General features: G+C 41.2%; 1 protein-coding gene across 2 annotated transcripts in view; it reads left to right on the forward strand.

Moving 5' to 3' along the window:
- The window catches only part of Ppp3cc (protein phosphatase 3 catalytic subunit gamma), a 70,370-nt gene that overhangs the window by 33,729 nt on the left and 10,176 nt on the right, over nucleotides 1–26,465 (forward strand). For both annotated transcript variants that reach the window (XM_038310187.1, XM_038310188.1), the window contains exons 5-10: nucleotides 7,746–7,891; nucleotides 9,358–9,497; nucleotides 14,299–14,376; nucleotides 14,460–14,554; nucleotides 18,438–18,563; nucleotides 19,500–19,571. In XM_038310187.1, coding sequence (XP_038166115.1) covers nucleotides 7,746–7,891; nucleotides 9,358–9,497; nucleotides 14,299–14,376; nucleotides 14,460–14,554; nucleotides 18,438–18,563; nucleotides 19,500–19,571 — 657 coding nt within the window. The remainder of the gene's footprint in view (nucleotides 1–7,745; nucleotides 7,892–9,357; nucleotides 9,498–14,298; nucleotides 14,377–14,459; nucleotides 14,555–18,437; nucleotides 18,564–19,499; nucleotides 19,572–26,465) is intronic.

A 26,465-nucleotide genomic window follows, 5' to 3' on the forward strand; every position in this document is an offset into this window, starting at 1 on the left:
TCTATTCAACACCCACATGTCACTTTACTGTGTGTTCATGCTGAGTCTTGTTGCCAGTAGTGTCCTGCATTGGACATGGAGTGGTTATAATGGCAGCCTTCCTCCCAGGAGAGCCTGAAAGGAAAGGTCATAGTTATTAAAAGAAATGGTAAGCCAGGTTTAGTGTTCATGTCTGTAATCCCAGCACTTAAGAGGTGGAGGAAAGAGGATAAGGCATTCAGGGCAAGCCTTGGCTATGTGGTGAATTGAAGGTCAGCTTGGGCTCTATGAAATTCTCTCTCAAACAACAACAACAACAGATTTGGTCAGACACTAAATTCTGTTGCAAATACAGGATATTCAGATCATTCCAGCCCCAGAAACTTTCTGAAATAAAGATACCATCAGACCATAATGACCAGGAAGTTATCAACTTAGATTTACTCTTGGTAGGTATTTGAATTGGTGTCAAGTATTTAGACAGCAATTTTGCAATATTTGTGAAGATTGCAGATATACATTCCCTTTTCTCAGTATTTTGACTTGTCAGAATTTATCATGCAGACTGTATATTAGTGAGCTCACACATGTGTCTTGTCATATTTAGCAGGGCCAGAAGTCTGGATTCTGTTAAGTTTTGCTCAGCTGAGGTCATGATGTTGTGAGGACTGTGAATGTCTTCCTCCCAGTCCATGAGGTGTTTGAGCCCTGCAACTGTGGGTTACAGTCTGTATTTCCAGCCAGCTCCCAGCTGGGGGTCACTCTCAGTTTTAAAACTGCTTTCAGGTTTTTGATATATGATTCCCATGAATAGTTCCTAGTGTGGATGTTGGCTCTGACTTCTATTGTCAGTTAGCTGGGGGAAGCCTCTGCTCTTTAAAGGTCCGGCATGCTTAGGCCATGGCCATCCAGGAGAATCTCCCTTTGCCATCTCATGAAGTGTAGCAGTGAGGCTCCTCATAGGCAGAGTTTCCATGGACTCAAAAACAGTGGATGATTATAGCAAGTGGAAGCCATTGGAAGTCATGTCACAGTTTGCCTAGTACAAGGAAGATGGATGAAAACCAGTAAGATATTTGCTTCGAGAGGATGTTTATTCCACTGTTAATTATAACATCAAAAAATTATTTGTCAATAAAGGGCCGATTAAATACAATATATTAGTATCAGAGGGTGTGTGGGAGTTTTGTGGAGTGCAGTCTTTTCTTCTCCTTATGTGGTCCCAGGATTGAACTCGGGCCTCAGGGTTGCACAGCTAGTGCTTCACCTGCTGACTCATCTTTCTGCCCCCAAAATATTTTTTTTGGGTTTTTTGAGACAGGGTTTCCCTGTAGTTTCTAGAGCCCGTCCTGGAACTAGCTCTTGTAGATCAGGCTGGCCTCGAACTCAGAGATCTGCCTGCCTCTGCCTCCCTAGTGCTGGGATTAAAGGCGTGCGCCACCACCGCCCGGCTCCAAAATATTTTTAAAGCAATGCTAGGCCACTATTTAAATATTGAAGGATCTGTGTGTGCTGTCGGGAGAGAGGCTCAGATGTGCTGTTGGCTGAGAGAAGCCATTTGCTAACCGTGCACACTATGTGCAGAAGAAACTGGCACTAGTGTTTACTTCTGAGGTGCTGAGTCAGAAGGTCTTATTTTAATATTTTTCTAGTACTATTTGAATTATTTTTTGCCATCATTATGTACTATTTTTGTAATTTTTTTCAAGTTGCTAATCTAAAAATTACTCGGTTGGGGACCTTTATTTGAAGAGCTTTTTAATTTTTTTGCTTTCTTAAAGATGTGATCTTTCTATGTAGTCCTTGATGGCCTCAAACTCCCTGTATAGACAGGCTGTCTGTCAGTCTCTTGAGTAGATGTGTGCCTCCACTCCTGGCTCTTGAAGGCTTTTGGTGTGTGTGTGTGTGTGTGTGTGTGTGTGTGTGTGTATGTGTTTTAAGGCTGGGGTATACTTCAGTGGTAGAGTATGTGAAAGGCCCTGAGTTCAGTCCTCAGCACTGTAATTAAATAGTTTTTAACATTGATTTTTTTTAATTTTGTGTGTGTGTGTATGGAGTGAACATGCCCTGGCTTATGTGGAGGCCCTTGAGTCGATTCTCTCCTTTCTACTGTGTGAGTCCTGAGGATTGAATCCAGGTATGGGCTCAGCAACAAGTGCTGTGTCCCCTAAGCCAGCTCACTGGCTCACGAATAGGTTTTTGAGGCACTCTAGTAACTCGGCTGTGTGCAGTTGAATAAGAACGACCGCAGGGCCGGGCGGTGGTGGCGCACGCCTTTAATCCCAGCACTCAGGAGGCAGAGGCAGGCGGATCTCTGAGTTCGAGGCCAGCCTGGTCTACAAGAGCTAGCTCCAGGACAGGCTCTAGAAACTACAGGGAAACCCTGTCTCGGAAAAAAAAAAAAAAAAAAAAAAGAACGACCGCAGGGCCAGTGAGATGGCTGAGCACTTGCTCCTGAGCCTGATGACCTGAGCTCAGTTCCCCAGGAAACAGAGAATCGATTCCTTGAAAGTTGTCCTCTGGCCTCTACATTTTGATATTATGTATATATGTGCATGTGCATAGACAATGTAAAAGAAATAAAAGAATACTGTGCCAGTGTCTGAAAACTCTTTACTCTCTGTCCCCTTCATCTAACCTTTAAGATTTTGAAATACTTTGCAGTTTCTCTGAAACATTACTATTTTTGCCTAGAAAATTAAATATGTATAAAACAACCGGCAAAGGCCCTGGAATATACTTGATGGAAGTCAGCTGCTCGCACTTAGAATTAAGTGGGTGGCAAGAAAACTGCCTGTGGATGTCCTGTTCTGAGTGCTGTGGGTGTTGTGGTTTTGACTTTGACAGAGTCCTCTGCATTGCCCAGGCTATGCACAGCAGTTCATTAGACCTAGGCTCAGGCTTTTTGTTTGGTTTGATTTTTAAGGGACATCTACTGTAATTTCCCCACCTATTCGCCCCTTTTAAGCTAAAGTTTTTGTTTGTTCTTTTGTGGACTTTGGTGCTGGAGAGTGAAGTAGATTTCTTTTGCGATCAGCATAATTGGCTCCATAATTGATTCTGACTATTTTTAGAAGGTAGAACAGTAGGTTCAGGAAATGCTTTAAGCATCTTATTTTGCCCAGAGTTTCTTACCTCGTGTCTCCATTTGTTTTCAGTGTGCTGTACATCAACCCAGTCACTTATTCTCCTGTATAGTATCTCCCGTTTCATTCTAATGCAGCATGCAAGATGCAAATAAATCTTGGAGCAAGCATACACACTAAAATAAAAATATAAATGTTATTCCTATATAAGGAAAAGCATGTGTGTGTTTCATGGGTGTTCACTGATGAGCTGATCTTGCCTATGGGCTACTGAGGCTTTTAGGATCAGAACTGTGTGATTAATGCTAAGTGACATCAGTTGCAGAGCGTGCAGCTGCAGGCTGGTTGCTTTTTTAAGGAGTGTGGGCAGAAGCTTTTCTTGTCTCATATCAATATTTGCGTTTTTTTTTTGAAACAGTGCTATTTTTACTTTTTACTTTGAGGCAGAGTCTAAGTTCCCCAGATTGCCCTTGTATTTCCTAGCTAGCTGGGGTTACAGGCTGTGTCATTAGGCCTACATCACACTCTTTCTTAGTTACAATGGGAGATTGAATTTTTGTTTTGTTTTGTTTTTGAGACAGGGTTTCTCTGTGTAGCCTTGACTGTCCTGGAACTCACTATGTAGACCAGGCTGGCCTCGAACTCACAGAGATCCACCTGCCTCTGGAATTAAAGGTGTGCACCACCACTGCTTGGCTGGGAGAGATGCTTTTTTTTTTATTTTTTTTTGCTTTGTTTGAGACAGGGTTTCTTTGTGTGGCCTTGGCTGTCCTAGAACTAACTGTAGACCAGTTAGTTCAAAGCTGGCCTTGGCTCACAGAGATCCGCCTGCCTCTGCCTCCTGAGTGTGCACCACCACTGCTCAGCTTGGAGACGTGGTTTTAAGATCGGGGCTTATTAGGCTACCCTGCTGGCTTCAAACTCTGCCTCATCCTCCTGAGAGTACAGGCATGTGTTAGCATGCCTGGCTAACAGTTAATTTTTTATATACTGTCTTTTTATTGTTATGTACTTAGAAAGCAAGAAACCTTGTGTATTGATCCCATCTCGTAGTTCTGGATCCAGATTTCTCAAACAGATTAGTCTGTTGTTTCATGAACTGTTTTTTGTTTTGTTTTGTTTTGTTTTATTGCTTACTGACAAGTCCCAGAAATTCTTGTACTTTCCTAATGAAAATAGTACTGTTATAACAGACTTTTAAAGAACAAATACTGTTTATTGCAACACTATTTAGAGTAGCAGTTTGACCTGGTTAGATCATGGCATATCCATAAAGTCAAGTGCTGTGTAGTTTGTTTTCTTTTTAATTACTAAGCTGCTCTTATAAGGATGACAAAAGTTTACCTTACCCTCAGAATTTTTCAGCTACGTTAGAAAATTCAATTGGTCTGGCATGGTGCACACCTTTAATCCCAGCACAGGAGGCAGCAGCAAATCTCTGGTGGGGATGGGGGGGGGGGGGACGGAGGGGAATCTTTAGTGAATGCAATAAAATTAAGGAAATAATGCTCGGTGGATAGACTTATAAGTAATGCTGACTCTCAAAACTCTAGAATTCTTTTAAAATTTTGTTTTACTACTGGCCATGGGTGATGCAGGCCTGTAATCCCAGCACTTAGGAGACGAGTTAAGGTCAGATTGGGCTAAGAGACCTTTTAATTGCATATAAAATGTTGTTCTGTCCTGTTGCATTATCAGCAACAATTAAAACTTGTTTAAATGTGGCCCTGTGGTTGTGATTAGTTCTCCTTTATTTTAGACAAGTCTTAGCCTACAGTATAGACATTAATTTTCATGAAAATTATAACTCTTGAATTCAGCTAATTTGACCTTCAGGAATTATAAATTTGGGTATTTAGATTCTGTTTAATTTAAACTTAAAAAGAATGGGTGGCACATATCAGTAATCCCAGCACTCTGGAGGCTGCTAGTTCTAGCCAGCCTGAGCTTCATGGCAAGACCTCATGTTGAAAGTTCACAGGCTGAGGAGGTAACCGTTTGGTAGAGCACTTGCCTAGCATTCTCAAGGCCCTGGGTTCCAATTCCTGCACTGTGATTAGGAAGAGTTTGTGAGGATGCTTAACGTGCTTGCAGTTCTGGGCACTGGGCCCAGTGCCCTCCCCTTTTATTTGTGTTTATATTTATATCTGTATTTGTTTGCATGTCTGTGTACCACATACATGCCTGGTGCTCTCAGAGGTCAGAAGAGGGTATCAGATGTGCTGGGACTGGATGGTTGTGAATCACCGCGTGGGTGCTGGGAACTGAGCCCAGGGCCTCTGGAAGAGCAATGAGTGCCTTTACTGCTGAGCCAGCTCTCCAGCCCCTGTGTACCTTCCTTTTCACATAGTGAAATATGTTATGTTTTCTCGCCTGTGGACCTCTCGTCATTACAGTCTCTTTCCTACGGCCATGCATCCTTCTAGAGCTTCTTTTCAATACTGATCACTTGTTCTCTTGTCACTTGTTGGGTGCTATGTAACATTAGAGCTGTTTTTATTTATTTTTGAATGGCATCTGACCCAGAGCTGTTTCATTAACCTGGGGTTATAGACAGCTGTGACAGTTGTGAGCCGACATGTGAGTGTGAAGGACTGAACTCCGGTTTTATGCCAGGTCATCCAGTGCTCTTAACAGCTGAACACCTCTCCAGCTGCCTTCCTCGGGCTTGTTTAAAAGTGAGAACAGAAATGGTAACCTACTCTTCATAGAGAGTCCTATAAAGGTGGGTAAGTTAACACTCACAGTTACAACCGTGGTGTGTCCAGGCATGAAATACACTTTACACGCGTGAAAATGCACTTCAAGTTCCACCCCCACCCCTTACAGCAGCATTACCTTGTAAGGATCATCCACTTCCATTAGATAGTTGGGAAAACATAGCACTTGAAATGAAGACATTTGTCCAAGGTTCTAAGCTAAAAGCTAACAGATATGAGATCCAAACCGAAAGAGTGACAGATAATTTATCTGACCACTGTGCTGGGTCAAGGCGCTTAGCTCACTGATAATATATATCATTATGTATATGTATACCCATTATATACCTATAGATATGTATACATTCGATAAAATTAGGAAAATATGGCAAGATAGGGTTATAGATACTGTCTCTGGTCTAATATCTCAGAGAGAGAAAAAGGTAATGTATTTCTTCTTATTTTACTCAGATATTAATGCACCATAAATTTCTGTTCACATAATTTGGCTTTTGGGCTCCTGTTTTGATTTAAAAACGGCTCTCCCCAGATCTGGCATCTGTTTGGAAGTAAGCTAAGGGCTTTTCCCAAGTCATTGCAAAGGTGAAAAGCAAGTTACCAGAACTAGATGGTGGTGTGCAGCATGACATCCTGTGCCTCTTCAATTCTTAACCTATACTCGAGTTAGGACTTTTTTAATTAAAGGAATTTCTTTTGATGTTGGTAACAAAGGGAATCTGCCTTTGGGCTTTTAGGAGCAAATGTCCAGTACTGACCATTTATTAAAGATTTTTTTGTTTGCTTTTATTTTAATCAGATGTTATACTCACATCTGGATCTACTTTTGAAATATCAGTGTAAGGATGTAACTATGAGAAGGTACAAAATTAACCAGTCGGTGATGGAACATGCTTTTAATCTCAGCACTCAGGAGGTAGAGGCAGGTGGATCTCTGAGTTAAAAGCCAGCCTAGCTTACAGAGGGAGTTCTAGGACAGCCAAGACTACACAGAGAAACTGTCTCAAAACAACAACAAAATAATAAATTAAAAAATACAAAATAGAGCCGGGCGGTGGTGGCGCACGCCTTTAATCCCAGCACTCGGGAGGCAGAGGCAGGCAGATCTCTGTGAGTTCAAGACCAGCCTGGTCTACAAGAGCTAGCTCCAGGACAGGCTCTAAAGCTGCAGAGAAACCCTGTCTCGAAAAACCAAAAAAAAAAAAAAAATACAAAATAGTTCAATAATCCAAACATTTTTACATAAATTAGGATAATAATAATTTACTTACACATCTCTAAAGTAATGATCAGAAAAGAGAGAGCTGGAGAAATGACTCAGTGGCTTAAAACTGTTGTTGCAGAGGACCCAGGTTCAGTTCCCAGCACCCACATAGCAGCTCACAGTGCTCCTCAACTCCAGTTCCAGGGGATCTAGTGCCCTCTGCTGGTTTCCTGAGGCACCAGCATGCCCTCAGTGCATATGTGTGGATACACACAGGCAAAACATTCATGCACATAAAAGTAATAAAGCTTTTAAGAAGAATAGAACAAAATGAGCAGAAAGGTTTCTGATACAGAAATAGTTCTCAGTACTGTAGGGACAGTTCTACATGAGGTGGGACAGGGAACCACTCTATCTTAGAAGCCCATGGATCATAAAAAGTTTACTGGCAGAATCTGAGGTTCCTAGAAGGACCCTCAGAGGAGCCCAAAGCCGTAGTCTCCCATCAGGAAATAAGATGCTGCCTAATAATTGATAGCTGGCAGCCAGCTGCACTTTCAGGTTCCTAGGGCTACAGAGCTAGAAAGTTAACCCCGGGGGACATACTTTAGAAATGGAAGGAAGTTGTTACCCCTTGTCTACAACTCTTGAAAGACATGTTCTCATGGATGGAATCTTCAGACTTGCCTGGAACCAGTGGCTTCCCTTTCTGACTCAGGGTCTGTGGGTTCATCCTTTGACTATGTCCTCTTTCTGTAGGTCGGATTAAGTATTCAGAACTGGTGTATGAAGCGTGTATGAACACATTCGACTGTCTTCCTCTTGCTGCTCTCTTAAACCAGCAGTTTCTCTGTGTGCACGGAGGAATGTCGCCTGAAATCACTTGTTTAGACGACATAAGGAAAGTAAGTAATCGTTCATTGTTTTCACAGAGGATGTTGCTACATTTCTGTTCTTTATCCCAGCCAGTTAATTTTATTTATATATAACTGAAATTAAAAGAAATACATCAGAAGTAGAAAAACAGAACTTACCCACGATCTTGTCATTGCTGGATAGCTCTTAGTAACACTTGAAGAACATGTATTTTCTTCATTTCTCTTTTTAAAATTAATTTTGTTTTGTTTTGTTTCTTTTGAGACAAGGTTTCTCTGTGTAGCTGTGGCAGTCCTAGAACTTGCTCTATAGACCAGGCTGGCTTCGAACTCAGAGATTCACCTGCCTCTGTCTCTGTGCTGGGATTAAAGGTGGTGCGCCAACCACCAACTGGTCTTAAAATTAAATCTTAATGACGAAAAATATACTATTTTTATAATTCTGAAACTTAAAATTATTTGTATGTTTTAAAATAGAATCTTTTTGTAAAAGTCTTGAACATAAGACAATTCTCCTGCCTCATCCACTAAAAATGCTAGAATTATTCAACATATGCCCACCATGCTTAGTTGAAATTTTAAATTAGAGTCCAGTGTGCAAGGAACACGAAAGTGTCTTGCCATCCCTTAACCTTTAGTACATTGTGTTTGCAAAATGAGGAAATTTTGAAATAAGTTGCTCTGAGCTGCTGCCAGTTCTGAAATGCATTGACTTTAACGTCCTAAATGGTATGGGTTGGGTTGCTCCGTTTGACTTACACAGTGACTATTCTGTGTCTTTGTGGTTGGGGGAAAGGAGCAGCCTTGTGTGCTTGCACTGTTTGCTCGTGCGCCTCCTCACACTTATACCCTCTCAGTTCCCACACAGATACAAAGTCGGCAGTGCGATTTAACACTGAGTCAGTTGTGATAAAAAGCTCCCCTCTCACTCAGCAAAGCCCTCTTCTTGACTCTCAGATGTTCCCGTCTGTTCAAAACCTAAGTACTTATAGTTCTTTGATTTTTGTGTGTTTGTTTTTAAGTTAAAGCAGCATTGACTAAAAATGGAAGTTAATAACAATATTAAAATGTTTGCCACTGCATAGAGTAGAAAGAATAAAAGGGCTGTAGTAAAAGAAAACCTCGTCCTTTGAAATAAGTAAGCAGTGGAAAGAATCACCGTCAAGCATTCCTATAGCACGGTTTCCCATAGAAAACTGAAATTAGATTTGTCTCTAAGAGTCTGTGGCCGCTGATTTCACATTTGAGTTGAATGACTGATGCACTAGATCAGCACAGAAGGAGGGGCCCTTTTCTACAGGATCCTCCGATGACAGAAACAGGACACTACAAACCTTTATTACAGAGCACTCATTCTCCCAGGACCGTCCTTCGGGCTCACTGCCCCATCTTTAGTGCATTCCTTAGGTAGAGGGGACTTTTGACCTGTACGTTTCCAGGAACCCTTTTGCTTTCCTGATATTTTTCCCCTTTTTTGGCTCTTGTGTGTCTTCTAGTTAGATAGGTTTACGGAGCCTCCTGCTTTTGGGCCGGTGTGTGACCTGCTCTGGTCTGACCCCTCGGAGGAGTACGGCAGTGAGAAGACGCTGGAGCACTACACCCACAACACTGTCCGGGGCTGCTCCTACTTCTTCAGGTAAGCTGGTCCTCGGAGGAGAGCGCTGAGACAATGGGATGCTAGTTTCAAAGCCTTGTTTTTACTAGTATGTATGTGTGCATGTCTGTGGGTGTATGCACATGAGTACAGATGCCTGTAGAGAGGCTAGGGGCATAAGAGCCCCTGGAGCTAGGATTATAGGCAGTTGTGAACCACCGATGTGGGTGCCCCAAACTGAACTTGGGCGTCTTCTGCAAGAGGAGGGTACACTTTTAAAAACCACTGAGCCAATTTCAGCCCCATTGCAATCTATTTTATGAAATTAATATTTTAAAAAATATTGTTAAAAAGTTTTTGTGTATAAGTATTGTACCTGCATATCCATCTCTGTACCACCTGTGTGTCTGAGGCTCTCTGAGGTCTGATCTCTAGAACTGGAGTTGTGGAGCCAGCAGCCAGGTGTATGCTAAAACTGAATCTGGTTCCGCTGAAGGAACAGGGAGTATTCTTAACCACTGAATCATCTCTCCAGCCCTGATTTTATGAAATTAACTTTTTTTTTTTTTTTGAGACAGGGTTTCTCTATGTAGCCCTGGCTGTCCTGTAACTAGCTCTGTAGATCAGGCTGGCCTTGAACTCAGAGATCCACCTACCTCTGCCTCCCAAGTGCTAGGATTAAATGCGTGCACCACCACATTCAGTTTTATGAAATTATTCTTAAGTGGTTCAGGTCTTAAACATGTAGTGTAGAGATTTCTGTTTAATCTCAATCTCTCTACTCTTATTTCTCTCTTTTTAAAAGTTTCTTCCCCACTTCTTCCCTTTCTTCCTTCTCTTTTTGGTGCTGGAGATCAAACCCAGGACCTCACACATTCTGGGCAAGCACTTGTTCTGTTCTTTAAAGCAGAAACTTGATGTTTTCTTAGACATTAGACCATAAGAAATGTCGTGTAGTAAAGTCAGCTGCCTTCTAGTATCTTGATGTTGTTATCAGCTCTAAATGAGCTTTTATTTGTTCCTAATTAGCATCGAGACATTGCCTAAAGATTTTATTTATTTTTATCTATTTGGGTGTTTTGCCTCTGTGTGTGTGTGTGTGTGTGTGTGTGTGTGTGTGTGTGTGTGTGTGTGTTTGTGCATGCGCGTGCATGTATGCCTGGTACCTGTGGAGACAAGAAGGCATCAAATCCCCTGGAACTGGAGTTACAGATGATAATGAGCCATCTGTGGGGGCTGCAGACTGAATCTGGGTCCTCTGCAAGAACAGGAAGTGCTCTTTACTACTGAGCATCTCTAGATAATGAGCAGGCATGGTAGTATACACCTTTAATCCCAGTGCTTGAGAGACAGAGACATACAGATCTCTGTGAGTTAGAGGCTAGACTGATCTACATAGTGAGTGCCACACCTACCAAGGGCTACATAGAGACTTTGTAGATGACTTTACTTTTTTTTTTTTTTTTTTTTTGGTTTTTCGAGACAGGGTTTCTCTGTGGCTTTGGAGCCTGTCCTGGAACTAGCTCTGTAGACCAGGCTGGTCTCAAACTCACAGAGATCCACCTGCCTCTGCCTCCCGAGTGCTGGGATTACAGGCATGCACCACCACTGCCCGGCCAACTTTTTCTACAGAGATTGTAATTCTGAAGATCTGGGCCAGGGGATCCTATTATGTAGTGAGAAGCTCCCCAGCTTTTAGAATGTCTGGTGTAGATGAAAATAAAAAAACAAATAGGGGCCGGGCGGTGGTGGTGGCGCACGCCTTTAACCCCAGCACTCGGGAGGCAGAGGCAGACGGATCTCTGTGAGTTCGAAGCCAGTCTGGTCTACAAGAGCTAGTTCCAGGACAGGCTCCAAAGCTACAGAGAAACCTTGCCTCTCAAAAAAAAAAAAAAAAAAAAAAAAAAAAAAGGATAGGACACTGTGATCTAAGCTTAGGACATTTCCTGGAAATTGGCTATTGTCCTAACACTCACATGGGAGCTTTTGGTGTGGTTTCCCAAGCAAATAAATAAATAATAAAAAGGAAGGTTGAAATGTAAATTATTTTTAATTCCAGCGTTCTATCATGAAAAATAATGCAATTATTTTGTTCCCTAAAATACTTGCTGATTGGCTAAGATAATGAAATAACTAAATGAAGTAAGCATATATAAAAGAAGCCTTGATTTATTTGCCTTTAAACATTTTTTAAATAATCTTTTTGTATTCTTCACTGCCAACCTTTCTAGTGACTTACTTAGTGAAACAACTTAACTTTTCCTTCTTTTGACATTGCTTAAGAACTTCGCATCATTGGGTAAATGTCATTTGGTACAGTTCCAGCACCTCTTACAGTACCTAGGCCTTCTACCCAAGAACCCTCTTTCTATAATCTGTCTTGGGGATTGCAGTGAATCCCCACTCACCTGAGAAAACAGAGCTCTCAAGCTCTCATGGACATAAACTGCAGAACAACAGAACATGCCTGAGGCTTGCAGCTGAAGTTAGACTTCCTCCCTGGTCTTCATTTCTTTGGTTTTATGTGTATGAGTGGTTTTGCTCACATGTATGTTTGTGTACCATGTCTGCCAGGTGTCCGTGGAGGCCAGAAAAGGGCATCCAGTCCCCTGGAACTGGAATTATGGAGGAAGGTGCTGAGAACCAAATCCAGGTCTTCAGCGAGTGCAGGAGGTGCTCTTGATCACTGAACTCCTCCTCCAGCCCTGTCCTGCATTCTGTTCCTATCTTTGTACTTTTGTCAGCCATTTATTTCCGTGTTGGCAGTGGTACTCAATGCACAGTGCCAAAGTGCTGTCCAGTGTTTGTGAGCACACATGGGGTAATGTAACTTACACAGAAAGTAGGTCTATGCTGGATTTGCCAGGTGTGAGCTGTGTTACTGGCCATAAGTTTAATGTTAATGATTCCATAGCATATTTACATAAAATGTCCTTGTACAGGAAGAACATCTGAATCACATAGGTAGTTGATGAAAATACTGAGGCCAAAGGTTCCTAGAAATCTTTCTAGTTTTTCGAGACAGGGTTTCTCTGTGTAATAGTCCTGGAACTCGCTCTGTAGATCAGGCTGGCCTCGAACTCACTGAGATCAACCTGCCTCTGCCTACCGAGTGCTGGGATTACAGTTGTGTGCCACCACCACCTGGCTAGCTCCTAGGAATCTTAAAGTACACTTAGCCCACAGGAACAATGCCTCATGGCATGACTCCTGGGTCTTAGGCTTTTCCAAGATTTTACAACCTCCTACCTCATCACTAGGGCCTCCATAAAACCACTTCACAGTCTGTGAATGGCTGACAGGCCATTGTTTCTATGACAGATAGGAGCAGGGACTTCTTGTTCTGCAATGGTGAAAATGTTTATCCAAAAATTAAACTTTTTCCATTGAACATAAGGAAAAGCAAAGTTGCCCCCCTTCTTTTTCAGACCATCCCAAGCTGGTCTCAAACTTACTATGTAGGAAAAGATGACCTTGAACTTGTGATTTTTTTTGTCTCACCTTTCAAGTACTGGGATCATAAGTGTGTATAGCATCCCTAGTATATAATTCAGGGATTAAATCCAGGACTTTGTGCATGCTAGGCAAGCACTGTCCCAATCAAGCAACAAACTTTAAAAAAAAAAAAAAGTAATTAACATCTACACATTCAGGATAATTTTATATTCTCCAGTTCTTCCTATTTGTTATCCAGAAAAGTAAAAATAATAAGACTATTTTAGGATTATATGCAGATAGCATTAGAATATGATATTCTAGGGCTGAAGAGATAGCTCAGCAGTGAAGAGCACTGGCTGCTCTTCCAGAAGTCCTGAGTTCAATTCTCAGCAACCTCATGGAGGCTCATAACCATCTCTAGAGGGATCCCATGCCTTCTGCTGTTGTGCAGGCATACATGAAAGTAGAGCGCTCATACATAAAATACATAAATAAATAAATCTTTAAAAAGGAATATGGTGGTCTATAATATTAATATCTACTCCTAAAAAGACATGCATAATATTACCTTAGTGTTGATATTACATATAAAGCTATAAATAGATTCTTTAAAAAAACTTCTCTAAAGGTTTGATGATTGAAGAAAGTCTGCACTCATTTTGTAGCATTTACTGTATACACACGCATGCACACATGCTGTTGTAGTATGCTTTCATATCAAAATACCAAGAAAAGTTTTGATTGTATCATTAGTGTTAAAATAGATTAAAAGATGGGGAAACTGGGGCTGGAGAGATGGCTCAGCGGTTAAGAGCATTGCCTGCTCTTCCAAAGGTCCTGAGTTCAATTCCCAGCAACCACATGGTGGCTCACAACCATCTGCAATGAGGTCTGGTGCCCTCTTCTGGCCTTCAGGCATACACACAGACAGACTATTGTATACATAATAAATAAATTAATTAATTAAAAAAAGATGGGGAAACTGTTTCTATTCTAAGGTATCCTCTTCAGGTTTGATAGTAATATGTATTATTAAAACAGAAATTACTGATTTCTGAGCTTTTAATTAAAGTTCAGTGGTGGGGCTGGAGAGATGGCTCTGTGGTTAAGAGCACTGACTCTTCTTCCAGAGGACCCGGGTTTAGTTCCCAGCACCCACATGGTGGCTCATAGTTGTAACTCCAGCTCCAGGGGATCTTCCTCCTGCTTTTGGCCTCTGCAGGCACCAGGTACACATACATACAAGCAGGAAAAACTCTCATACATGTAAGATAAATCTTGAAAAATTCAATAGTCTGTAGTATTTGTAATCTTAAAACAACTCTGAGATTGGGTTTTCCCTTTATTCCTATTAAAACCTAACTGCTGGAATTCTGGACTTATGTATTCTCGTTTTCTTTTTCAGTTACCCTGCGGTTTGTGAATTTTTACAAAACAACAGTTTATTATCAATAATCAGAGCCCATGAAGCCCAGGATGCTGGGTAAGCTGCGCTAAAATTTTCACGTATCCCCGCAGAGATTTTATTTTAGTGTGAAGATACGTGAGCTCCCATGTCTTTTCCAGGTACCGAATGTACAGGAAGAGCCAAACAACGGGCTTTCCGTCACTCATCACGATTTTCTCTGCCCCTAATTACCTCGATGTTTATAACAATAAAGGTAAAGAAGCCCAACAATATTTATATGTGAATTTGTTAGTAACTGTGAGCTCTAGTTTAATTTTGTGTTTTATTTTTATTATTGTGTTCATTTACTTATTTTTATTTTTTGGTTCTATGGATTGAACCCAAGACCTTGTGTTTTTGAAGCGCTCACTCTACCACTGGGCCATATCCTCAACATCTATTTTTAAGTACAAAATTTCAGTAAGATAAAAAGGTCTTATGTAGGGGATGTGGCTCTGTGGTAAAGCATATGTTTGGCTTTGGAAAGACCTTAGCATTGATCTCCTCATGCTTCAGTCTCCCAAGTGATAGGGTCATAGGCATGCACTACCATATCTAGATGAAGAAGAGCTCTGTTATTTTTTTAAAACAACCTTTTATACATACCAATCCCAGTTCCCCCTCCCTCCCTTCTCCCGCTCCCCCCACCTTCTCCACACTCTACCCCACCCATTCACTCCTCAGAGAGGATAGATAAGGCCTCCCATGGGGAGTCAACGAAGTCTGTTGAGGCAGGACCAAGGCCCTCTCTACTATGTCTAGGCTGAGTAAAGGTGTCTTTCCATAGGGAAGGGGCTCCAAAAAGCCAGTTGATGTAGTAGGGATAAAACCTGATCCCTCTCCCAGAGATTCCACAAAGTGCCCAAGACAACAACTGTCACCCACATTCAGAGAGCTTAGTTTGGTCCCATGCAGGTTCCCCAGCTGTCAGTCTGGAGTCAGTGAGCTCCCACTAGCTCGGGTCAGCTGTTTCTGTGGGTTTCCCCATCATGGTCTTGACCCCTTTGCTCACATTATCACTCCTTCCTCTCTTTGACTGGACTCTGGGAACTCAGCCCAGTGTTTAGCTGTGGATCGCTGCATCTGCTTCTATCAGTTATTGGATGAAGGTTCTATGATGACAATTAAGGGAGTCATCAATCTGATTTCAGGGGAAGGCCAGTTCAGGCACCCTCTCTACTATTGCTTAGATTCTTAGCTGGTATTATCCTTGTGGATTCCTGGGAATTTCCTTAGTGCCAGGTTTCTCACTAACCCCATAATGTCTCTCTTTATCAAGATACTCTTTCCTTGTTCTCGCTCTCTGTCCTTCCCCCAACTTGACCATCCTATTCCCTCATGTTCTCTTCCCCTCTCCCCTCCTTTCCCACCCTCCCCCTACCATGCTCCCAATTTACTCAGGAGATCTTGTCTATTTCCCTTTCCCAGGGATCCATGTATGTCTCTCTTAGGGTCCTCCTTGTTCCCCAGCTTCTCTGGGATCGTGGACTATAGGCTGGTATCCTTTGCTTTATGTCTAATATCTACTTATGAGTGAGTACATACCATGTTTGTCTTTCTGGGTGTGGGTTACTTCACTCAGGATGTTTTTTTTCTATTTCCATCCATTTGCCTGCAAATTTCAAGATGTAATTGTTTTTTTTACTCCATTGTGTAAATGTACCACATTTGAAGAAGAGATCTTATTGGAACAAAGGTCAATAAATTTAGAATGCAAGCTACTGCTTGGCCTTCATCTCCTAAGAGATCTTTAGTGTATAAATACTGATTATAGTGGGAAACTATAACATAACAGAGTCACGTTAGAACAGTTAGCATAAGTTAATAATACTACCTCAAAAAAGTTACCATTTGATAACACTTTATTTTGTTTGTTTGGTATTTTAAAATGGGGACTCGCTGTATGGCCCAGGGCAGCCTCAAACTCACTATCCTGCTTTGGCCTCCCCAGTACGGGGATTTAGACATTTATCATTATACCTGGCTCACATTTAGTTGTTTGTTGTAGTTGTTGTTTTTTGTTTTGGTTTCTTTTTTTCCAGGCAGGGTTTCTCTATGCAGCCCTGGCTGTCCTGGAACTCAAGAGATTTGCCTACCTCTGTCTCCAAAGTTCTAGGATTAAGGGCATGAACCACCACAGCCTGGCCTTCATATACCTTTTCCTCATAATTTCACTAATGAAAAGTGCTGTTCTAATTTGCATTTCTAATTAGCAGTGAGTATAAAAAAATGTCTTACATTTATTTATTACTTTTCATGTGAATGTGTGCCGAATCAGGAACTTTTATTTATTTATTTATTTATTTATTTATTTATTTATACAATATTCTGCCTGCATCTCATTACAGATGGTGTGAGCCACCATGTGGTTGCTGGGAATCGAACTCAGGACCCCTGGAAGAGCAGTCAGTGCTCTTATCCTCTGAGCCATCTCCAGCCCTTGAATTAGGAACTTTTAAAACTATAAAAAAGCCTTTCTCATTCCCCAGCTGTCTTGGCTTTTGTTTGGGTGTTGTCCCTTATCTGAGGCAAGAAGATGGTGGCTGCAAAGACAAAAAAGTCTCTAGCCAGGCAATGGTGCTGCACACCTTTAATCCCAGCACTCAGGAGGCACAGGCAGGTGGATCTCTGTGAGTTCAAGGCCAACCTGATCTACAGAATGAGTTCCAGGACAGCCAAAGCTTTATAGAGAAACTCTGTACTGGAAAAACAAAACAAAACACAACAACAACAACAACAACAACAAAAAAAAACAGACTCTGAAGATGGTCCAACAGGGCAAAATGAAATTGGTCATCCTCAACAACTGCCTAGGAAATCTGAAATATAATACTATGCTTTGTTGGCTGAAACTGGTGCCCATCGCTACAGTGGCAATAACATTGAATTGGACACAGTATGTGGGAAATACTACAGAGTTTGCACACTGGCTATCATTAACCCAAGTGATTCTGATATTAGAAGCATGCCAGAACAGACTGGTTGAAAAGTAAACCTGGAAAGTTTTTCTTTCATAAAACTTTGCCAGAGCTGATTAAAAACAAAACAAAACAAAAAAAATATACAGAAAATCAGCTTGGTACAGGTAGGCATGTACCTGTGTGAGAGGGTACTGTTAAGTGTTCATAGGCACCCTCAGAATTCTGAGAATAGAAGAAACTGGTTGTTTTGCTTTTCTGGGTTTTTTTTTTTTGTTGTTGTTGTTTGTTTTGTTTGGTGTTTTTGGTTTTTCAAGACAGTATTTCTCTGTGTAACAGTCCTGACTGTCCTAGAACTCACTTTGTGGACCTCGAGGATGACCTCGAATTCACAGAAATTTGCCTACCATCTGCCTCCCTAGTGCTAGGATCAAAGGCATGCACTACCACCACCTGGCAGAAACTGCCAGGTTTTTGTTTGTTTGTTTGTTTTTTGTTCTCAAGACAGAGTTTCTCTGTCTAACAGTCCTGGCTGTCCTGGCACTTGCTTTGTAGACCAGGCTTGCCTCAGACTCACTGTGTTCCATCTGCCTCTGCCTCCCAAGTGTTGTGATTAAAGGCATGTGCCACCACTGCCTGACAAGAAACTGCTATTTTTAAAATTTACTGTGAAGAGAGATTATATGCTTTACCCTTAAACATTAATTATAAATTGCTCCAGGTTTATAATTTTATAGCCTCCCACTGTGAATTGATAAATTTCTGGAGAATTTATAAGAGGCTTTGACAGTGGCTCATGTCTATCAAAACAGTCTGTCTGTTCAATGGGTGATATTTGCCCTTAGAGGTGATTACAGCTGTTTGTCCAGTAAATGGAAATTATGGGAAGTTTTTCTTTGTTGAACCTGAGGCTTATTTAATAGCTAATGTACAGCAAACACATTGTCTTCCATGTTTTGATCATGTCAACTCCTCAGGTAACTTTGTTCCTTGTGATAATCCCCACGAGAATGAACCCTGCACAATTCTTTAAACTTGTCAAGCTCTCCCGGCCCTGTCCTGAGTTTACAAATGGGAAATAAGTTATTGAAGTCTGTAACCAGCCCACAGCTGGACAAAGCACAGTAGCTGCTGTGCCATGGTTCTCTGTGCCCAAGTGTCTTGCTTTTTACTTTTTAGCTGCAGTGTTGAAATATGAAAACAATGTCATGAACATCAGGCAGTTTAACTGTTCTCCACACCCCTACTGGCTTCCAAATTTCATGGATGTTTTCACATGGTCTTTGCCTTTCGTTGGAGAAAAAGGTAAGAGAATCCCAGTATGCATCTGAACACCGCCAGCTTTCTCCTGACCAGCCACGAGATATTTTACATTCCCGAAGTTTACCAGAAGCGGGTGCTGAGTTTGTTGTTTTCTGCAAAGATTTTGTGCAGCGGGCAGAGGATGATTTGTGGTGCTGGTTCTCTCCTTTCACCTTTACATGAGTGTGAAGGACTGAATTTGGGTCACCAGGTTTGCACAGGAACACCTGGATCCATTGAGCCCTCAGAGAGATTTTTAAATGACATTAGTATTCTATTATGGTTTTCTTATCTGAAACACCAATTTAAAGCAACTGTCCTGTGTGATCAAGTTATTAAAGTGATGTGGTCACTATTCTATTTCTTTATGGATTATCAGTGCTAAAGGGAATTAGACAAGATTTGTTGTCTTTGAGTTTTACGTGTATAGCTGTACAAGTGTATGGTACAAACATAACACCTAGTTACACAAGTGAGCAGTACAGACATAAAACACAGTTACACAGTGAGCTGTACAGACATAAAACACAGTCACACAGTGAGCTGTTCAGACATAAAACAGTTACACAGTGAGCTGTTCAGACATAAAACAGTTACACAGTGAGCTGTACAAATAAAACAAGTCTATTGGATATAGGCCTGTTGTAACTTCTTTGTAAAATTAGAAGAAATTTTTACTTGCATAACTGAGCCAAAGGTTCTGAACAGCCATCTAATAATAAAATCAAGTAATTCTGTGATAGAATTCTCAGATTTTCATTTAACTAAGACAAGTATGGACATAAGTTCTCTCTGAACCTGATGGTCTACTTTTAATGCTTCTTATGTAGCTATTTATAATAGGATAAGTTGTTTCTGTCAGCATTTACTTAATGTATTTTTATTTATGTACCTTTGAAAAATGTTAACTGTGTACAAATGCATTATCTTGTCATACAGTCACAGAGATGCTGGTCAATATTCTCAACATATGCTCTGATGATGAGTTGATCTCAGATGACGAAGTGGAAGGTAAACTTCTTATTCAAAGTAGAAACTAATGAGTTTTGATTGATTTATTTTGAAATTTTTTTGGTCTCACTAAAAAGAATTACGTTAATTGTAGAAAAAGTTTGATAACTGTAGGACTCACAAACAGGAAGAAAATAGTCACTATTATTCTGCCACCCCAGAGGTCTGCTAATGTCTTTGTGTAAACTGTCTTTGTCTTTGCATAGATTTTTTTTTCCTTCTCATTTTTGTCTCTTGCAAAAACGAGGTGACATGATGGTGTCATGTCTTTATATCTCTCATTTCCCTTTGGAGTTTAGTTTCTCATAGTTACATAGTTGTTCATGTTATCATTCATTGTGCTAATCAGTCACATGCTACTGGGTATTAGATTTTTTCCCCCTTCAACTTGAGCTTTTAAAATTGCTACAGTTTTTTTTTCCAGGCAGTAGTAGTGTATTCCTTTAGTCCCATCTCTCAGGAGGCAGAGGCAGGTGGATCTCTGTGAGTTCGAGACCAGCCTGGTCTTCAGATCGAGTTCCAGGATAGCCAGGGCTACATAGAGAAACCCTGTCTCAGGGAGGGGGGGATGGGAGAAAGAATTCAAATTCTTATAGATAAATCATTACACATTCTATGGACAGTCAGTCTTTGTTATATATTTGATGTGTGCCAAATACTGTTTATGCCTTTGTTCTTAATAAATTTACTGTATTATAAGGAAGACAAACAAGAAATAAATGTAATGCAGTTACTGATATTTGCTATGGAAGAAGTAATAATAAAAATTTTCTTCTTTATAGGTTAAATGTCTAGAAACTGCATATGTATATTAGTTAGTATGTAAAGCTTAATCTGATACAGATAACCTTTTAAAAGGCTATGTTAATTTGTATCTCTTTGATACATAGTCCTCATGCTTCCTCTGGTACTGTTTATTTTTCTTGTTACAGTTTGTGTGTGTGCACGTGCGTGCGTGCGCATACACACACACACACACACACACACACACACACACACTCACAGTGCCAACACTAGAACCCAGACATTGTGCAAACTAGGCAAGCATTTACCACTGAGCTGTATCCCCAGCCCTAATTTTTAATTTGTTCTTTTTTGCCCCAACATATTTTTATTAACATTTATACTTTATGGTAACTAATAAACAATTCTCTTGTGTTTATCCCTCATGTTTTTTTTCTGTTTTGTGATTATCAATTCATATATTACTAGTTCTACTGGGTTATATGCATGTTTTACTTCCCATATTGGTGTGTAAGATATCTTTGTATTGTGTCTGTATATATTAACATTGGTTATATGTGTAGCTAAGTGCTTTTTTCCCCCATGATTTCTATCACTGTGGATTCGATTGTTACCTTTAGAAGAACTGTTTGAACTAATTTGTAGCCAGGTGCTTCTGGTGTGTTGTCAGTGGTTTGATCTGAAAGACAGGCTCTAACTTTTTTCTGAGGGTACAGGAGATTCTGGAAATACAGTGTCACATGATCACAAACCTCCAAGTCACATTTTTTTACAGACCTGTGCCAAGGCAATTCACTTAACTGTTATATAAAATATAGATGGTATAGAATGCATAGCGCCTGTTGAAAATCTAGAGGAACTTCCCAAACATATTTTTATTAGATTTTTCATGGGGAATTGTGAGCAGATAGAGTGTAGCTTGTGTGAGTTCCTTTTCTGGATTGGAGATTTTTGAATGGAGCCAGACCTTTTGAGAAGATTTAAAAAGAAGAGCTTAAGTTAGGGATGATGAAATATGTAAAAAAAAATTAATTAAGTTGATATGCAAATCTAAGTAGAAATGGAAATGATTATAAACTTCTTGGACTGGTGAGGTGGCTTGCTGAGAAAGGCCCTTGCTGACAGGCCTGATGACCTGAATGCCATCCCCAGGATCCACGTGGCAGAAGAGAACTGGTTCCCATAAGTTGCTTTCTGACCTCCGCACACCACTGCACAGTGTGCAGCTCGTGCTCTCTTCTCCCTGGGTGGGTTCTGGGGCTCTGACTCCATCCAGCTTTGTGGGAAGAACCCTTACCCCCTGAACCCATCTCACTGTCTGAAAACTTGGATTTTAAATAAGCAATACAATCTAAGGATTTCTACTTCAGTCTCGCCTGTTAAGACAGCTAGAGAAGCTAGTTGTTTTTTGAAACGGCTTTTCTGTGTAGCCCTGGCTATCCTGGAACTCTGTAGACCAGGCTGGCCTCAGACTCAAAGATCTACCTGCCTCTGCCTCCCAAGCGCTAGGATTAAAGTCATTTGCCACCACAATCTGGCTTGAATAGTTTTAAAGCCATATGAAAGCAGGCAAAAGAGTAAAGAATTACAAAATGAGAATAGAAAATACAGACAGTTGAACCAGTGTTTGAGACCATTTCTTTCTTGAAAACTCATGAATTTCAAAGGAGGGGGTAAAAAGTTTAAGAGCAATTGTTATAGTCTTGTGTAGCTAAGCTTAAAAAAATGGGTTTTATGACTTCCCAAGGAGGATGTACATGATCATAAGTTTCTACTCATTAGTTTGGGACTTTGAAGGGTGAATCTGTGAGAGCAAGGATAAACTAGAAGGAAATGTACTGTCTTTCCATCATTTCAGCCTTTGCCATGAAGTAGGAGTCCAACCCCTGACAATATCCCTGGAAAGTAGCAGCATGTCAGATATTAATAAGCAGTCTGTCAATACAATATATGGCCATAACCGAAATAACCAAGCAAATAAGGAGATACAACAGCAGAATGAGGAAGAGGAAGGATTTCCCGAAACAGCTGGCAGTTTGGCTCAGTGGGCAAAAGGGATTGCTTCGCGAACCTGTGGCCCTCGATTGGATCCTCAGAACCCACATAAAGAAAGGCGGGAGAGAGCCGCTGCACGGAGCTGTCTTCTGCCTGTGTGTTCACGCTGTGACACAACCTCCCCCAGCACACAGGCATGAGCAAAAATAGTAACAGAAATAGGATGTTTTAAAATGAACTTCCAGGGGCTGGAGATGGTTCAGCAGCTAGAAGCACTGGGTGCTCTTCCAGAGGACCCAGTGCCTACATGGCAACTCAACAACTTTGTTACCTCCTCACGAGCACAAGGCCTGCGAGTGGTGTACAAACATACATGAAGGCAAACTACCTATACACATAAATAAAATATTTAAAAAATTAATTCTGGCCAAACATGGAATTAAAGGCATATACCTTTAATTCTTCTAGTTAGAGGAGGCAGAAGCATATGAGTGTGTGTGCATTCCAGGCCAGCCTGGTCTATTTAGAACTTCCAGACCAGCTAGGGATACATAGTGAGATCCTGCCTCAAACTACACCAAAAGAATTTTCAGGAGCAGCAGAAATTAAAAATAGGCCTTCCAGATTATACAGACATTGGCTTCATCAGGTCAAACTTACAAACAAACAAACAAACAAACAAAAACAAACTTAAGATCGACTTGCCTTAGCCTCCTGAGCCCGGGGATTAAGGTGTGCACTGCCATCCTTGGCTTGGTTTAAAAGACCAGGCTGCCCAGCTGCCGGGCGGCGGTGGCGCACGCCTTTAATCCCAGCACTCGGGAGGCAGAGGCAGGCAGATCTCTGTGAGTTCGAGACCAGCCTGGTCTACAAGAGCTAGTTCCAGGACAGGCTCCAAAGCTACAGAGAAACCCTGTCTCAAAAAACCAAAAAGACCAGGCTGGAAATGTTGGGAGATAACTGAGGAGTGGAGCAGAATTAATAAAGTGTCGAATATGAAATTTATCAGACTAAAAAATAAGATAAAAAATTAGCAAATTTGATAAAAGTGAAACACAGACTAAGTGACCTAGAAGGTAGTTGAGAATAAAAGCAGCTAAGGGGTGATGAGAAGGGGGTGCAACAACAGCTAAGAGACTTTGAACATTTGATGAATAGGCCTTAGCAGATGTGTGGCTGCAGTACCGGAGAAAATGAGAAAGATGCAGTTTTGAAAAGATCCAGATAAAAACAATTCCAAGATCCAAGAAGACTCTGAGTTTTAATGAAGAAGCCCTTAACAAAGCAGGAGTGACACTAAGAACAGCCCCTAGCCACTTGTAGTGAGGTCCCCAAGATGGAAGGCAGATCTGAACGCAGCTGTCCAGAAGCAGATTCCCTAGAGGAGAAGCTACACAGGCAGGCTTTTCATGGAAACACATAGAGGGAGTGGAGTAACACACTCAAGGTGGTAAAGATCTTACATTCAACAAAAATATTTTTAGCAGTAAAGGTGAAATAAGTATTTGTAGGATACTACATTATCCCTTAAAATTTTTCCTAAGTGGATTGGCAGAAGATGTATACCAAATGAAATTCTAAAGGATAGCATTTAAGCAGAAGGAAAGTACTAGGAAGTAGTTTAGAAACGTAGGAAGGACTGAAGAGTAAAAGAGGAGAGAGCATGTGCAGACACCACAGGAGCATAGAGTCTGTCGGACCTGACTAATAAAACAGATGCATGTAGTATAAAGCAGTACTGCAGTGGATGAATTATAATGTGTGGGGAGCTATAGATTCTGATCAGACCAGTGCTTCACACATGCTGCACCAGTGCTCTTCTAGGCTATACCCCAGCCTTAGCACTGTACTGCAGTCAGCAGTAACTCAGCTGCAAGAACACAGCTTGTCAGCCGGGTGGTGGTGGTGCACGCCTTTAATCCCAGCACTCGGGAGTCATAGCAGGTGGATCCCAGGGCTCAAGGCCAGCCTGGTCTACAGAGTGAATTCCAGGACAGCCAGAGCTACACAGAAAAACCCTGTTTTGAAAAACAAACAAAAACAAAAAGAGAGAAAGAAAAAAGTTGGTTATATAACATTTAAGTTATAGGAAAAATGGAATGAAGAAAAATAGCACAGAAGACGACAATGGACATCTCACCATAGTTTAAGAAAACAGGTTTATTGATAAAGTGCGAGAGGCAGAGGCTGGAGAGTAACAGAAGCACCACTGTCTTAGGGTTACTATTGCTGTGATGAAACACATGAGCAGAGAAACCTGCAGCTTATGCTTCCACATCACCGTTCATTGTCGGGAACCTGGAGACAGAAGCTGATGCGGAGGCCATGGAGGGGTGCTGCTTACTGGCTCACTACTCATGGCCTGCTCAGCCTGCTTTCCTATAGAATCCAGGACCATATCCACAGTAGTTTGAGCCTTTCCCCATCAATCACTAATTACTGTGGCCCAGTTTCACAGAGGCATTTTCCCAATTGCATCTCCCTCCTTTCCGAGGACTCTAGCTTGTGTCAAGCTGACATAAAATCAGCCAGCACAACTAACCCCTCGTCAGCTTGACACACAAGCACATCACTTTAATTAGAACCTTTCTTTTCTCATCCCCAAGACGGCACATTAATATTAATATCACAATATAAAACATAACTTTAAAAGTATCACAGTATTTATAAATTCAAATACAGTAAAACTATATTACAGTCTCTGTAAACTAGCCAATCTCTCTAAAAATCCAAAATATCTTTTAAAAGTTCAAAGTCTTTCAGCTATGGGCTTCTGTAAAAATTAAATTAAATTACCTGCTCATTTCAAGAGGGAAGAACCAGGGCACAGTCACAATCTGAACCAAGCAAGAACAAAATCCACCAGTATAAACTCAACATTCAGTGCCTGGAATTCACTCATGATCTTCTGGGCTCATCCAAAGGGCTTTGGTCACTTTTCCAACTCTACCCTCTGCAGCACGCAGTCTGTCTTCTAAGCTTGGGCAGGTTCTGCTCCACTGCTGCTATGGTTCTTGGTGGTCATCCCATGGTGCTGGCATCTCCAAAAAGCTGGGGTTTTCTGCTACAACTGGGCTGCACTTTCACCAATAGCGTCTCCTAGGCGCTCCTCATGGTGTCAAGCCTCAATTTCCTTGCATGACCCCTACAGTCCTGGCCTTCAACTACCACTGAGGCTGCACCTTCCCCAGTGGCCTCTTCTGGTCTCTCACAGTGCCAGGCCTCAGCTGCTCTCCATGACCCCTTCATGCCTTCAAAACCAGCAACCTCTGGGTCACTCTTATACTACCAAGTTCGGCTGCCAGTAGTACAAGGTACAGTCTTGTCCATGTTTAGAACACAGCTCCTGTCTGCTGACTCTCAGAAAACACTTTCCAGAAGATTTCACCTCAACGTTGCTGGTCTCTTAATAATCACAGCTGATTCTTCTACCCCAGATGACCAGCATCAATTGTCCCAGTAATGCAAAGGTTTTATGTTAGTGGTTCTGGTCTCTTAAAAATCATAGCTGAGTTTTCACCTCCAGCTAACCAGACATCACAGATACACAAAGGTTTTTTGTTTTTCAAGACAAGGTTTCTCTGTGTAACAATCCTGGCTCTCCTGGTACTCTCTTTGTAGACCAGACTGGCCTTGAACTCACTAACATTTGCCTGCCTCTGCCTCCCAAGTGCTGGGATTAAAGGCGTGTGCCACCATTGCTGCCCAGTGTCCCTGTCTTAACAAACAACAAAAGTTTTAGGAAATGAAATGCAAAGCAATGAATTTTGTAGTAGTTATAGTATAGAATTAACTTGATAACCTTGAAATGAGAAAAGTTCTTTAAATGGGATGCAAAAAAACACTAGCCATCCAGAAAACTATTAATAAATTGGATAAATTAAAAGCAAGAACTAGAACTGGAGAGATGGTTCAGTGATTAAGAACACTAGCTGCTCTTATACCCACATGGTTGCGGCCACCACCGGATCCAATTCTGGTCCAGAGATCTTATGTGAGGCTCCCTCTGGCCTCTGAGGGCACTGTATACATGTATTGCACCTACATATCTGCAGGTAGCACTCATACACATAAAACAAAATATCTTTTAAAAATAAAATAAAGATAAGTGCTTTTGTTTATTCAAAGACTCTGTCAACATATGAAAAGGCAAGC

The sequence above is a fragment of the Arvicola amphibius genome, chromosome 13, assembly GCF_903992535.2.
Source record: "Arvicola amphibius chromosome 13, mArvAmp1.2, whole genome shotgun sequence".
NCBI classification, from domain to species: Eukaryota; Metazoa; Chordata; class Mammalia; order Rodentia; family Cricetidae; genus Arvicola; species Arvicola amphibius.